The 13502-nt window shown below is 42.0% G+C and overlaps 1 protein-coding gene across 18 annotated transcripts in view; it reads left to right on the top strand.

Moving 5' to 3' along the window:
- The window catches only part of CDC42BPA (CDC42 binding protein kinase alpha), a 414118-nt gene extending 408728 nt beyond the window's left edge, over nt 1-5390 (top strand). For all 18 annotated transcript variants that reach the window (XM_001368345.5, XM_056816035.1, XM_056816037.1 and 15 more), the window contains one exon: nt 723-5390. In XM_001368345.5, coding sequence (XP_001368382.1) covers nt 723-854 — 132 coding nt within the window. In that variant the 3' untranslated portion in view covers nt 855-5390. The remainder of the gene's footprint in view (nt 1-722) is intronic.
- Nucleotides 5391-13502: the final 8112 nt, after the last annotated feature.

Genomic DNA, 13502 nt, shown 5'->3' with positions numbered 1-13502 from the left:
TAGTGACTAATAACTGCACATTAGAATTAAATGTCCAGTCTGATAAAGTTTGAAATACAGAAAAAGCGTGCGCTTAGTGGAGAAGTAGAAAAAGTGAGCTTACTTAAGTAATTCTATCTTGAGATCTACTGCAGCAGTTCCAGTGAATCAATCATTCTTACCCTGTGGGCAGTGTGATCATCAGTCACTTGGATGGCAAACTAGAATTTTATAGAAGAAGGAGCATTCAGGGTGTGCATGCTGAGTTATTAGTCTAGCTTAGGTGGAAAGAACCCACATTTCTAAGTGCTTCTTCCATAGTTACCTGCTTGTAAGCATTTAAAGGAGGGATTCTTCTTAATTCTCATTTTACACACACAAAGATGTCGTGAGAGATTAATGACAGTGAAAAAGTAAACAAAATTAGTTTAATTATCAAATCAATGGGAGGGGCGGGGTCTCTGTGGTAACTTGTGCTTTTCCCAATGTATAGTGTAATGGAAAGAGCATTGAATTTGGAGTCAGAAAAATGGGGGTTTCCTGGCATTGCCACTTAAGAGCCTTGTATCCTTCAAAGTCTTAGTTTCCTCATTCTTAAAATGGAAATAAAGCTCTAGTTTCTCACGGTGCTACTGTGAGGCTCAAATGACATAATGTAAAGTACTTTGTAAACAATAATGTGCTATATAAATGTCAGCAGTTATTATTGCTCACCAATAATGTCCTCATTTTTGGGGCTGCAGGACTCTGATTCTCCAAGGCATTCTACAGCTTCCAACAGCTCCAACCTCAGCAGCCCTCCCAGCCCCATTTCTCCTCACAAGACCAAGAGCCTCTCTCTGGAGAGCACTGACCACGTGAGTTGGGACACATGAACTGCTTCAGCATTCAGATCAGACATCACAACGGCTTTTTATCCCACGGCTCCCCTTCACTCACCCTATTCTCTCGCTTTCATCTCTTCCCCTCACGCCTGCCTGAAAATGATCTGGGGGTTGGTATCAGAAGGGAGATGGGAATAGGAAAGAAAAGGTTCACCTTCTCTGATATGATTCAAGGGTGAATTTTGCCCCCCAGGCTTAAGAGCAGCAGCAAAAAGGGACAAACTTTTGTCAGATATCTGCCACGGATTTCTATTTGTATTGATTTCATTTCATACAGTTATAGCTGCTTTCATTATCTTTCACTCCCTCCAAAAAAGGTAGTAGAAATAGACCAGATAACTAAAAATGAATAAGATTAAAATGAGCACTAGAGTTTCATATTGTAAGATAGCACAGTGAACCCCTAACTTTGTGGGGAGAATCAGTACATCAGAGAGCATCATGAAGCTTTCATTCAGCCACCACAATTGAATGTTAACCTGATTGTTACCAGTGAATCCTTATTAATTAAAACAATGCATATTTTACTACAATACAGAGTTTAAATACACAGATTTAAGAGTTAAATACTGATTGTATATATTAAGAGAAGCATCATGTATTCAGTAAAAGTTGGATGCATATTTAAGAGAAAGAGATCCTTTAATTTAAAAGAATTATGTTGTTTCCTTATGTTTTCATGATAAATAATTTTAAGCATTGAAAAGATCTGTTGATGTTTGTTGAGAGAGACCTAGAAAAAGCAACATTCCCTTTGGAAGATGCTGTTGAGCACAGATTATCAGAAGAACAGTTTAATTTCTTTTGTCATCAGAGGCACGTCTTTCCTAATTTTTGTCGTAGAATTAAAGCCATAGTCCTCATTTTAAAGATTACTCTTCCTATCTCTTATAAATAAATGAAGAGATAAGATTTCTTCCCACCCTCTCAGCTCCTCTATCCCCAAGCCTATGGGCAGAATTATATTTTCCAAAGGGGTGGGTCTCCCAAAGGAACAAAAAGTGCTTTTCTTACCCCCCCCCCCAATTGGCCTGAAAACAGTTTACCAAAAAGCTAAAACCTCAGTCAGCCAAATGAGTGTGTTATGAGCAGCCTTGATCAAATTTTTTTTAGTTTCACCCAAGTATAATTTTTTAAAGATTTGACACAAAGTCCATTCAAGTTTAGTCAGCCCCCAATTGTCAGTTCTGCCAAGATTCCTTCTTTTTCCTGCTCAGTTGGGTTGGTTATTTGCTCCTCTGCTCTTTGGGGCACCACAGGAAAGTGAACCAAGAATAGACAAAAGTCTGTTTTCTCACAGTCCAGGTTAATCTGGAACTCTTGTAATTTTGTCATGAGATGGAGGTCTCAAGCTATTTCCCCATCAAATAACTCCAGTAACGAGGGAGGGAGGAAATGCTAGTGAAGATAAAAAAGAATTCAGTCTCGTGGATTCCCCTCATCAAGCTTCACTAAATATTAGAAATCTACAAAATTTGCTTTCCTCCCAGGGACCCTCACCAATTTTCAGCTGATTTAAAAGAATTTGCTTTCCTGCATTATAAATTTAGATCCCAGCATTTGTGCTGTAACATTGATAACTGACAACCATACATTCATTCAACATTCCTGTCTTAACAGCAGTGTCGATTTTTATTAGTCTGTCCAAGTTTATACACTCGGAGGAAAAACTTGCAGAGCTTTTTAATAGGACAGGGATTGGGCTGGGGTTATTTTATAGATATACAAAGAGGAGGATTAAAGGAAAATTGCAGTTATACTGGAGTATGTGCCTGTTACATATGATTGTATTTTATTTTCTGATGGACATGTTTGTTCCAAAGTACTAGTCACTCCCCAATTATTTTGCATCTGGAAAAATATATGAAGTTTTTGTATTTTGAGTCACTTAAGGTACTATATATACATAGTTTGACTTGTTCATAAGTTGATACCTTGTGTTTCATTATCATCTGAATCCAACATTTTCCTAAATATGGCACTTAACATTAGAAATGATAGAAAACCAACAAATGTTTTAGTGACCTTGCCCAATTCTCCTCTTCATTGCTAGTATGTTATAACAAAGACAAATCAGACAGATAGACAGAAGCGCCCAGGGAGCACCTTATTTTCAGTCTTGTCTGTTATTCTACTTGAGCTCTTCTTAGGGTTTTCCCTTTTTTAAGGGTGTCTCAGATCACATCAGCAAACTCTTTGGTACTTGGCTAGCTTTGTGGCCTTAGATCACTTCTAGACAGGACCCACTGCTAGGCCAAAAGGTGAACCTACTGAAGAATTGGGCTCCAATTCAAACTGATCACAATCTCAGACCTTCCAGAAGAGAAGAAGCAATGAACAGGATGAACCCCAGAGCCTATGCAAAGAGCTCCAACTCATGGCACATCTTATTTGTTCCATACCTGCGCTATCAGATGAGTAGTTTCCTAATTATTCTTTTTAATGAAGAGCTGATTGTAATAGGGTAATTTCCATCGTAAATTGATTACAATGCCAAACAAAAAGGGCATTTCTGGCAAAGGAAAAAAAACACTTTTCTTCAGTTGATATACAGTGGTGTTTATACTGGTTCCATATTTTACATTGTCACACCACTGTCAAATGCATAGCATAATGAATTTGGAATCTTCAGAGCCAGTATTCATCCCAAACTCCCCTAGAGAATTTCTGGAAAAAGGATCCAATGAAAGAAAACGAAACTTGTTAACCATTAGAGTTCAGTGGCACAGGATGGAAAAGATGCTTCCCATCTCTTCTGAGTACTGCACAGAAAATCTTGAATTCATTGTGGGTGGTTTGGGTACATGTAGAAGGAATGCATTTCTCATTTTCGATAAGCAGGAAAGTTATGTCTTAAAGGGATTTTGCAGAGCATCTCTCTGGGGGTCGGGAGCTGTGAGCTGGGTTCCAGTGCTAGAGGCAACTACACAGCTGAAGCCACAGACCTGCTGGATGTGTTTTCTACTCATGAATCTTGAGTGATTTCATCATTTGCTTTTGATGTACTCAGTATATGTACAATTTTTGCCAAAACTGAAAACTTCAGATGTTGCTAAAGTAAGTTGCATTTATCTAATTATTTTAAAATCTGGCTGTTGCCAGTGATTTGGGCACTTTACTTTGGAGCATAGCTTTGGAGTCATAAATGATAACTGCTGTCTTTTGTCCATTTGGCTTCCCAAAAAATTTCTGGTTCCCACGCTTAAGCAATGGAGTTTGAAATCTCTGATCTTATCACACATCCCAAAGCCCCTGAATCTGAAACTGTCTGTAACAAGTCGGTCCCCATCTCTGCCCTGCCTTTCTTGTGATCACAAACATATCTTATCACTTTCTACATTACTGAATTATGTATCTGAGAAAGAGATCTTGAACCTGATGGAACCATGACTGATTGAACTTTTATTGAACTCTCTTGTATTGCCTATGAATTGATAGGGGCGACGAGAGTAACCTTCCCTGACTCCAGCAGGAAAAGCCCAGGAAGCTGTAAACAAGCTGGATTCTGTGGCTTCTGTAATCATCAGAAGCACTCTGGTCTTGAAGCCAAAGTGTATTTGAATCACATCCTTCATGTCCATTCTCCAGATGGGGAAGCAAGATGTTAAAATCAGGGCAGCTTGAATTTTTATGTCTAGAAACTTCTGATAGGCCAGACTTTATAAGTGACCATGGTGGCATTTCTCTCACTCTTCTCTGTTCCTCCTCTCACCCCACCTCCCATTTCAGTCTTCCATGAAATATATAAAGAAATATGTGTTTGACATTTCATTTCACTCATTCTAAAACAACATTCCTGGTTGTGACTTCAACGACTTAATCCAGGCCAAAGTTCTCAGAATAATCCTGCTTGATGAGATGATGGGGGTAGAATGTACTTAATATAGTTCAGTGGGCCCAGGACTCCCAAACAACATAGCTGCCATAGGTGTTTTGTTTTCCGATTCTCTGGCATTCTGTAAGTCTGTGACTCTCCTCTTCCTTTCCATCCACATTAGAAAACACAAAACAAAAATAAACCTTCTATATTATATGTAAGAAACAGCCTCGGCTATGAGGAAGAATTTGATAAAGACACAAACCATTCTTGGTATTTCAGTGGGAAAAAAATGACCTGCCTTTTTTTATGTCTGACAGTTTCATATCATTTATTTTTTAAAAAAAATATTTTTAGGGTTTTTTCATTGTAATATTATTGTACAGTTTTGCATGACCTAGATGTAATCACTTTTTTTGTTTAGAGTATAAAAGCTGACAAGTCTGTGTGGAGAGGGAAAAGATAATTGCTTTGGCCTCTTATCATATTTTATTTTATTTTGTTTGGATTGATGCCCTTGATGTTGTAGGGGACTTTGTAAGAGATTCTCTGCTACCAAACAATGATGTGGATTCTTTTGCACAGAAATATTTAAGGTGGGACAGTCCGAAATGTAATGAATGACTTCCTCGCCAATATTTTATGTTGGTGACACACTTAATATTAACCTGACTTTGATGTATTGCAATAAAACAGGGAACTGTTAGAAATGTGGGTGTTTTGTCTTTTTTCCTTCATTTAAAAAAGACTAATAGAGAAAGGAAAAGGGACAGATCTTTTTATGTTATCTGATCATCCTTTTAGCTAGTGCTACAATGATTAGAGTGCTGAGCCTGGGATCAGAAAGACCTGAGTTCAAATCAAATCTAGCCTCAAATGCTAGCTATATGACTTTAGACAAGTCATTTCACCCATTTTTCTCAATTTCCTCAACTGTAAAGTAGGAATGACAACTACCCCCCAGAGTTATTGTGAATAATGAAGACAATAATTGTAAAGCCCTTCCCACAATGCCTACAGGGCATGGAAAATGCTATATAAATGCTGTTATTATTATCCTATTCTGTTATGAATGAAATCATTGTTTTGTATTTTCATACTATGTTTTAAAATATATACCAGGATACAGTCTTATCTTTCCTGCCACACAATATTATGTGAACCTAACTTTGAGAGAGAACCAAAAAATACTGTGTGGCCAGAAAGAGGTTTATGATTCGCCTAGAAGAACCCGTCTAAGGTGGTCTGGAACAGTATCTCTGCTATATACACATGACTAGTTTGCTTTCAGATATGTCAGATCTTTTGACTATGCAAAACTGTGCTCGGGGCAGTGTCCGGGTCCTGAAGATGGTCCTGATCTAGGCACTTGTGCCTAGTGTTTCCTAAAGACGTAAGACAAGAAATTTCTCCTTTTTATTTTACTTCTTTCTAATCTTCATTTACTGCTGATGCTATAGTTTCTTTACAGGATTTGGGAAATAAAGGGATGTGGAGAGACTTTTACTTAGACTTCGGCCCCAGACTCCTACCTGCCATCCACAGACTATGGTCACCACTGCCAACAGCAAACCCGGCTCTTCTTAGAGCAATGTTGGCCATCAAAATGCAAGAGCTTCCCCAGATTATAAAGGGATTCCAGAAAGCAGGTAATGGTCAACATCTGGGGTTAACTGCAGTTAACTTACTTCTGAAGGGAGCTATAGGAACCTTCGATCTTTCCTCAACCCTGGAGATACATTTCACACTGAACCTAAGTCTCAAAAACATTGGCTCCAAGGCAGAAGAGTGGTGGGGGCTAGGCAATGGGGGTCGTGACTTGCTCAGGGTCACCCAACTAGGAAGTGTTTGAGGCTGGATTTGAACCCAGGACCTCCTGTCTCTAGGCCTGGCTCACAATCCACTGAGCCACCTAACTGCCCCCTAAAAGTTTTCCACCTAAATGCTTCCTTTATGCTTCCCTCCCACAGTCCCGTTAATTAAGCAGGTAGTCTACCTGTGCAGATCATTACTCATTCAAGAAATAAACTCAGTGTTTAGAAATGCTGCTTTTTAGGTAAGAGTTTGTTGAACAAAGATAGGTTTCTAAGTAGCTTTCACTTATTCTGATCCTTCCCCCCCCCCCCATTAGCCTTCTTTACCTGAAATTTCTATTGGTTTACAGATTTTAAATTGCTTTAGGAGTTTTCTTCCTTAATATGAGAACTTGTGATAGCTGAGAATGTGACTGCTCTGCTTTAATCTGATGAATAAACAGTGTTCAGAACGTCATGATGCTGTCTGGAAAAGTTCCTCAGACCAGCTTTCTTCCTTTAAATTCAAGTCTCCAGAGGAAGTAGGACACAATGGATAAGGCTCTGAACTCGGAGTCACAAAGATCTGCACTCAGACACTTGCTAGCTGTGTGACAATGGACAGAGTCCCTTCGCTTCTCTGTGCCTCAATCTCCTCATCTGTAAAGTGGAAGGTGATTCCATGGCCTCTAAAATTCTTGATAGCTCTACATTTCTAATCCTATGATCTCGAGAGAAGAAGGAATTGCAAGGCACTAGGCCAAATGCTAGGGATGCAAAGAGTTTGAAAAACACCCCAAGAGAGTTCTCCAACCTCCAGAAGCTCTCAAAGTAATGAAGTAAGGAGTTGTATAAGACAATAGACAATTATTTATACTGTGAAGCTCAAGATGAAAAGTATAGATACATCTTTGTAAGAAATAGAAAGTGGAGCAGCTGGTGGTTCAGTGAATTGAGAGTCAGGCCCAGAGACAAAAGGTCCTACTTATCTGTCCTCAGACTCTTCCTACCTGTGTGACCCTGGACAAGCCCCATTGCCTAGTCCTTACTGCTGTTCTGCCTTAGAACCAATACACAGTACTGATTCTAAGACAAAAGGTGAGGGTATTGTTTTGGCTTTTTGGTTTGGGTTTTTGTTTTTTAAGAAGAAATAGGAGGAAGAAACCATCCAGTGCTTTATTCAGTGTGCCATGCAGAGTTCCCAAATTTACAATCGGAATATCAGGAAAGGCTTTCTGGAAGAGATGGCCCCTGAACTGGACATTGGAAGAACAGAAAGGTTTCATCCAACAGATGTATGAAAAATAATTCATCTCCAGCATGAGCTGGGCATGGTAGAGGACTGAAGGAGATCCCAGAACAAGGAATACTCTCGTTTTGCTTCAACATTGAGTCTTGACTCTAAAAGAAAGTAGAGTGAAATGGGGCTGGAAAGGTAAATTAAGATGGGATTACAACATCTCTGAAATCCTGAAGTATCTTTAAAGGAAATCCAATGACAAGGAGGATTTCTTCTCCTCTGCTATGCCAAGGAGACTGTATTTTTCCCCTCTAGGGGTAAAGGCCTGGCCATGCATTTAGGGAGATTCTTTTGGTAGGTGTATGAACAGAGAGAGAAGAAACTTGAAATATGAAAAGTTGTCAACAGATTTCTAATAATCTAGATATTTGGTAAAAATGTAAGAGATGGTATAAAGGTGAAATTGACTGCCACTACAGACTTCTTCCTGTATATCATTGGAGGAAACCTTTTCTTCTCAAAGATTATGCCAAGAGAATGAAAGTTCTGACAGGTTCATCTAAGGCAGAAAAACTGTATTGTCCTTATTTTCAGCTTACCATTAACCAGCTTGGGTGCAACCTGATTAATTTTTTTCAACTACAGCAACTCTCAAAGACTGTCCATTAAATTATGTAAGAATTGCAAATCTCATCAGTGGGGAGTATATCCACACTGATGAAATTACAAACGGAATCTGGAAGTGGATATATATATATATATATATATATATATATATATATATATATATATATATGAGAGACAGACAGACGGGGAGGGAGAGACACACAGAGAGAGGCAGAGACAGAGACAGAGGGGGAGAGGAAGGGGGGAGGGACAGAGAGAGAGAGGTGAGCAAGGAGGAGTTAAAAATTATGCAGAGGTTTCAATCTTAGATGCTTGGGAAGGTGGTAGCACTATGGAACAAAACAGGGAAGTTGAGAGGAAGATAGTCTTGGACATGTTGAGTTTGAGGTCCCAGCAGGATGAGATGCAAAAGTCTAGCAGTCAGAGATAGGAAACACATAGAATTGGGAATCATCATGCATCAGAGGTGATGGTTGAAACCTTGAGAAAGGAATTAATAATGTGAAGAATGCAAAGAAAGAGAAAAAAGGGGCAGTGTTGGGTCCTTGGGGAACACCCACTCTTGGGGAAAAAGAAAGAGCTGATGAAGAAAAGAGTGCTCAGACGGGAATAAGAATCAGGAGAGCCTGGGCAGGGAAGCCACAGAAGGGAAGAGGCCCGGGAGAGGATCAGCAGCATAAGATCCTGCAGAAAGGACAGAGGAAGAAGCTTAAGAAAAGACAACTGGCTCCATGTGTCCAGATTACCAACATCCCTAGAACCTAAATTAGGAGACAACCATAAGATTTCCAATCCATTGGGCTTCCTCGGGGGAGGGGGGGCCATCTTCTCAATCTAGACTACAAGCAAAAACTGTCTCATAAGAATCAAAAACAGGCATTTATTACCTGAGCCCATGTGTACAAAATGGCAGAGGTGAAGTACCTCGGCAACCATCGAGGCCAATCTCTGCTGGAAAAAGAATCCCCATAAATCCCAGCAGTGGTCCTTCAGCCTCTGCATACTGCTAGGGAAGAAAAGCCCATTATCTTCGGAGTCCTACCATTCTTTTTTGGGATAGTTCAGATTTACACATTTTCCCTGACATTCAGCCTAAATTTGCTTGTTTAAAAAAACACAAAACCCTTCTACGTGTGTCCAGTTCTGCTCCGTGAGACCAACGGTACACATCTAATTTCTCCTCTATGCTGTTGCCCTTCAGGAGAGCGCTCATGCCGTCGCCCCAACCCCCATCCTCCCCGGACATGGGCTCGAGGTCCGAACCATTGTTTGCATGCCTTGGGTTACAGTTTTGCATCTTAGCACCGTCATTCCTAAACTCTGGTATCATGAACTGAACACAGGATTCCAGACGTTGCGCCTCGGCAAAAGAGACGGGCCGTGTCCGCTGTGTCCCGGAGGCTCTGCCTCTTGAGGCTTTTTACCAGCTTTACCCCACTAGGATCTCATATTGACCCTGCCCCGGTTCCATCTTCTTTTTGTTATTCTTGGAACCCCACGTGTAAGATTTTGTTTATTCCTATTTTATCTGAATTACTAACATTTTAACAGAATGGTTGAACTGGCCCTATAAAAGCATGCTGAACAAATTTTCATTTGGAACTATCAGACAGGATTTCAATGAGCAGCAGCTCCCTATTATTTCTCACTTCTAAAGCACCAAAGTGCAAAAAGCGTTCTCTCAGAGAACCAATCAGTATCGGGTATTTCATAAGATTGGGTTTTGTTTTGTGCCTCACTTAAAATCATAAAAATCCCCATCAGTGTGTCGTTTTAAACTCTCCAATACAAGTACGGGGGTGCCCGGCTCAAGAGTCAGAATGCCTGACAAGATCGTGGCTCCTTTCTCCATCCTGGGCCAAGCCTCGATGACAGCCATGCCTTCCCTGGCGAGGTTTTTGGTTTCGGTTCGGTTTTAGAAAGCGGCTTTGTAAACCACAAGATCCAGACGCTGCCCTTCCAGATTCATGATGTCCAAAGAAGCCGCAGGCAGGCCCCGGACTCTCATTTCAGTTTGAATTGGGTCATTTACTCCACGCTGTGATACGTTTTTCCCGGTGGGTTCTATCTATTTATTTTTGCCTCGTTGGCTTTGGCACGGGTACTCTATCCTATGAGACTTGTTCTCTACGGAGATATTTCAGTCTATTCCATCAGCATCTGCATCCTCTTCAAACTCAATCATGTATCCTCAGTAACCCTCAGAAAGGGTTGGGGAACGGGCCTTAGAGGGTCCTCTAGACCCGAGTTTGAATCCCAACTCTGCCCCTGCCGCCCTCGGACAACATCAGCCTCTCTTTCTTGCTTGGTGAAATGAGAGGATGGGATGAGGCAATCCCTGTCGCCTTTCAGGGCTCTAAAATTCCAACAACCAAAACATTTTCATTTCTAAAATGTGGTCGCTTCCTGATTGCTCACACTTTGAATGAGGGGTGAAATAGGAGAGGTCCTTCGCTAGCCTCGAGTCTTATTACCTCTCGATCTGCATCGGAACCATTTCGGAGATCTCTAAAGGCAGGCTGAGAAAAGGAGCGTCACCGGCCCGAATGTCTCACCAGGAGCCGGCTAGCCTGGCTCCAGCCCAAGTTCCTGAGGCCCTTCCGGCCCGCGGAGCCTTGGGAAGAAGGATTTCTAGGAGTTCAAGGGCAGCCCTGCTAAGTAGCTGAGGGGTATAACGTTACACTGACGTACCACTCGGCCCAGCCCTGGGACCGGATGTGAGCGTATGCAAATGAGTTGGGGGGGGGGGGTGTAGAAAGAATGCCAGAGTAGCGTGGATTCGCGAGCCCCGGATGGCAGCCACACTTTTGTCACTGATCTGAGTCTCTCTTTAGGCCGCCTCAGGCTCCGCATGTGTAAGAGAAGGGAGGGAACAAGATGACTTCTAGCACGTTTTCTAGCTCTAAAGCTCTGCGATCTCGTGGCACATCAGCGAAAACGCAGCCCCTGGAGGGACCGCAGCGGCCCCGGGTCATTGCCGCTGGCACGGGGATGGGGCTCTCATCTGTACTGCCAGGTTTCCGATTCCGCCAGGCTTTAGGTGGTTTTTAATCCATTAAGGAAACGGGACAAAACAGATCTACCTTGTTAGAAGGAAGGAAGGGAGGAGTGTGTGGCCAGATGAGTGGCTGGATTAAAAGGCTCGTTATTTGATAGGATCCTGGACAGGCCCTTCGCTATCCCATTCACCGAGTGTAGTTGACAGATTTGCTTTTATGTTGGTGGATTTTAATGAAAAAGCAACAAAGTACTGCTTTGTGTGCCCTTTCTAGAGGTCTGAATTTCACAGAGTCAAGGAATCCGGGTTAGATAAGCTGTGACTGAAGCCCTTCGCACTCCCACGACAGGCATCTCTTCCACGTTGCCAAGAGGCGATCATGGAGCTTCTGCCTCTGAGGAAAAGATTTTTCCCTGCCTGTGACTCCCTCATAGCAGTGCTGGGGCCCGCAGCCCTTGTTTTGTCACTTAAAATAAAATGGCTGTTTATAGCTAAAGGTTGCTTGACTTGATGATGATGATGATGATGACCGGAATTTTTAGAGTGCTTTAAGGAAGTCAAACTAGCCTCGAGATCTCCAGAATGCCTGCTGCCTCCTAAAATTCTGAGAGAGCGTGTGGCTCCCTGTTTCAATAAGTGAGAGGCCGGTGAAGAAATGAAAGATAAATAGAGTTCCTTCACTGCCCTTGATGAGTTTAAGTCATTAGACCCAAACGAACTCTTCCCAGAAGCCATGAAAGAAAAAGCAGGCAGCGACTCACCTCCTCACTGCGGGGGATCTTGAAAGGTTGTGGAGAATAGGATTGGGATGCAGGACCAGACGAGAGATGATGCTATGCTGGTGTTTTAAAAAGCGGATAGACTGTCATGTTCAAATACAGGCCAGTGAATTGACTGATTCCCGGAAGAATTCTTGATCAGAATACTGGAGGGCTGGTTAGTGAGCATCTAGAAAACTGTGTAGTAATCACATGCCATGTCAGACTAACCTCATTTTTTAAAAACCCTTCCATCTTAGAATCAATACACAGCTAGGAAGTGTCTGAGGGCATATTTGAACCCAGGACCTCCCATCTCTGGGCCTGGTTCTCAGTCCACTGAGCTACCCAGCTGCCCCCTCCCCCCCCCCCCACCATTTTATTTTTTGATTGTTTTTGGACTAATCAAGGGAATGTTGTAGTTAGAGTTTACTTAGATTTTAGCAAAGCATTCTACAAAGACTATCAAACTTGCCTTGTAGACAGAGTGACCCCCTGCAATGCCCCCAGCAGAACGTTGGGGCTCTCCCACTCTGATTTGGGACTTTTGGGGACGCGATGAAGCCATAAAGCATTTGTTTCAGAGAAAACACGGGGGTTCCTGGTTGTGAATGTCTAGTTCTGTGTAACCATCAGGGAAGCCGGCTGCTCCTGCCAACAGAACCCAGTTCAGGTGGCTCCTGTGCACAGACAGAAATCCATTGTTTCCTTTGATATTGGTAAAGTCTTTCTCAAAACAAATAAGCACTCCTGGTAAGGGCAGAGAAGTTCCCCATCTACAGCCTCCCTCTGAGCCCTTAGTTCAGATTTCATCATTTTAACAAAGTGCCTAGAGCAATAGCATTCTAACATTTGTGTAGTGCTTCCTGTATACAGACAAAAGATGTGCTGTGGGGAAGGATAAATAAAAAGTTCCTTTTTATTTTTTTTATCCTGAGTAATATTTTAAGACCTTTAAGTTGACGTGGGTAGAGAGAACTAGAAAGAATTTGGCTCACATTGGCAGAAAATGATGAAAGTTCATTTCCTTCACCTTCTAAGAATTGTTTTTAATTTGGTATTTTCTAGGGAGCACAAGGTGTGTGCCCTCTTGCAGTATCTCTTCCAATGCACCATCTGCTCCTCTGCTTTTTGTCTAGGAAAAAGCTGCCTGTGTAGAAACGAGCCTCAAAGCACAAAATCTTAATTCAGAATAACCTTCGGTGTGCCAAGGCCACCGCTAACATGGTGGCTAGAGGAGCCCAAGGTGCAAGCTTGTGGTCTGTGGAGGCAGATACAAAGCTGAAATGTAGGTCCTTCTGCCTGCTTATAATTTCCTGTAGCCCTTGGAAACCGTGATTCCTTGTGACGAGCCCAGCCTGCAGCAGACATGGCTACAACAGCTCCAGGCAAGGCAGCGCTTGCAC

This window comes from Monodelphis domestica, chromosome 2 (genome assembly GCF_027887165.1).
Source record: "Monodelphis domestica isolate mMonDom1 chromosome 2, mMonDom1.pri, whole genome shotgun sequence".
In the NCBI taxonomy this organism is placed as follows: domain Eukaryota; kingdom Metazoa; phylum Chordata; class Mammalia; order Didelphimorphia; family Didelphidae; genus Monodelphis; species Monodelphis domestica.
The sequence above is the reverse complement of the archived record's forward strand: the minus strand, read 5'-3'. Positions and strand labels throughout refer to the sequence as shown.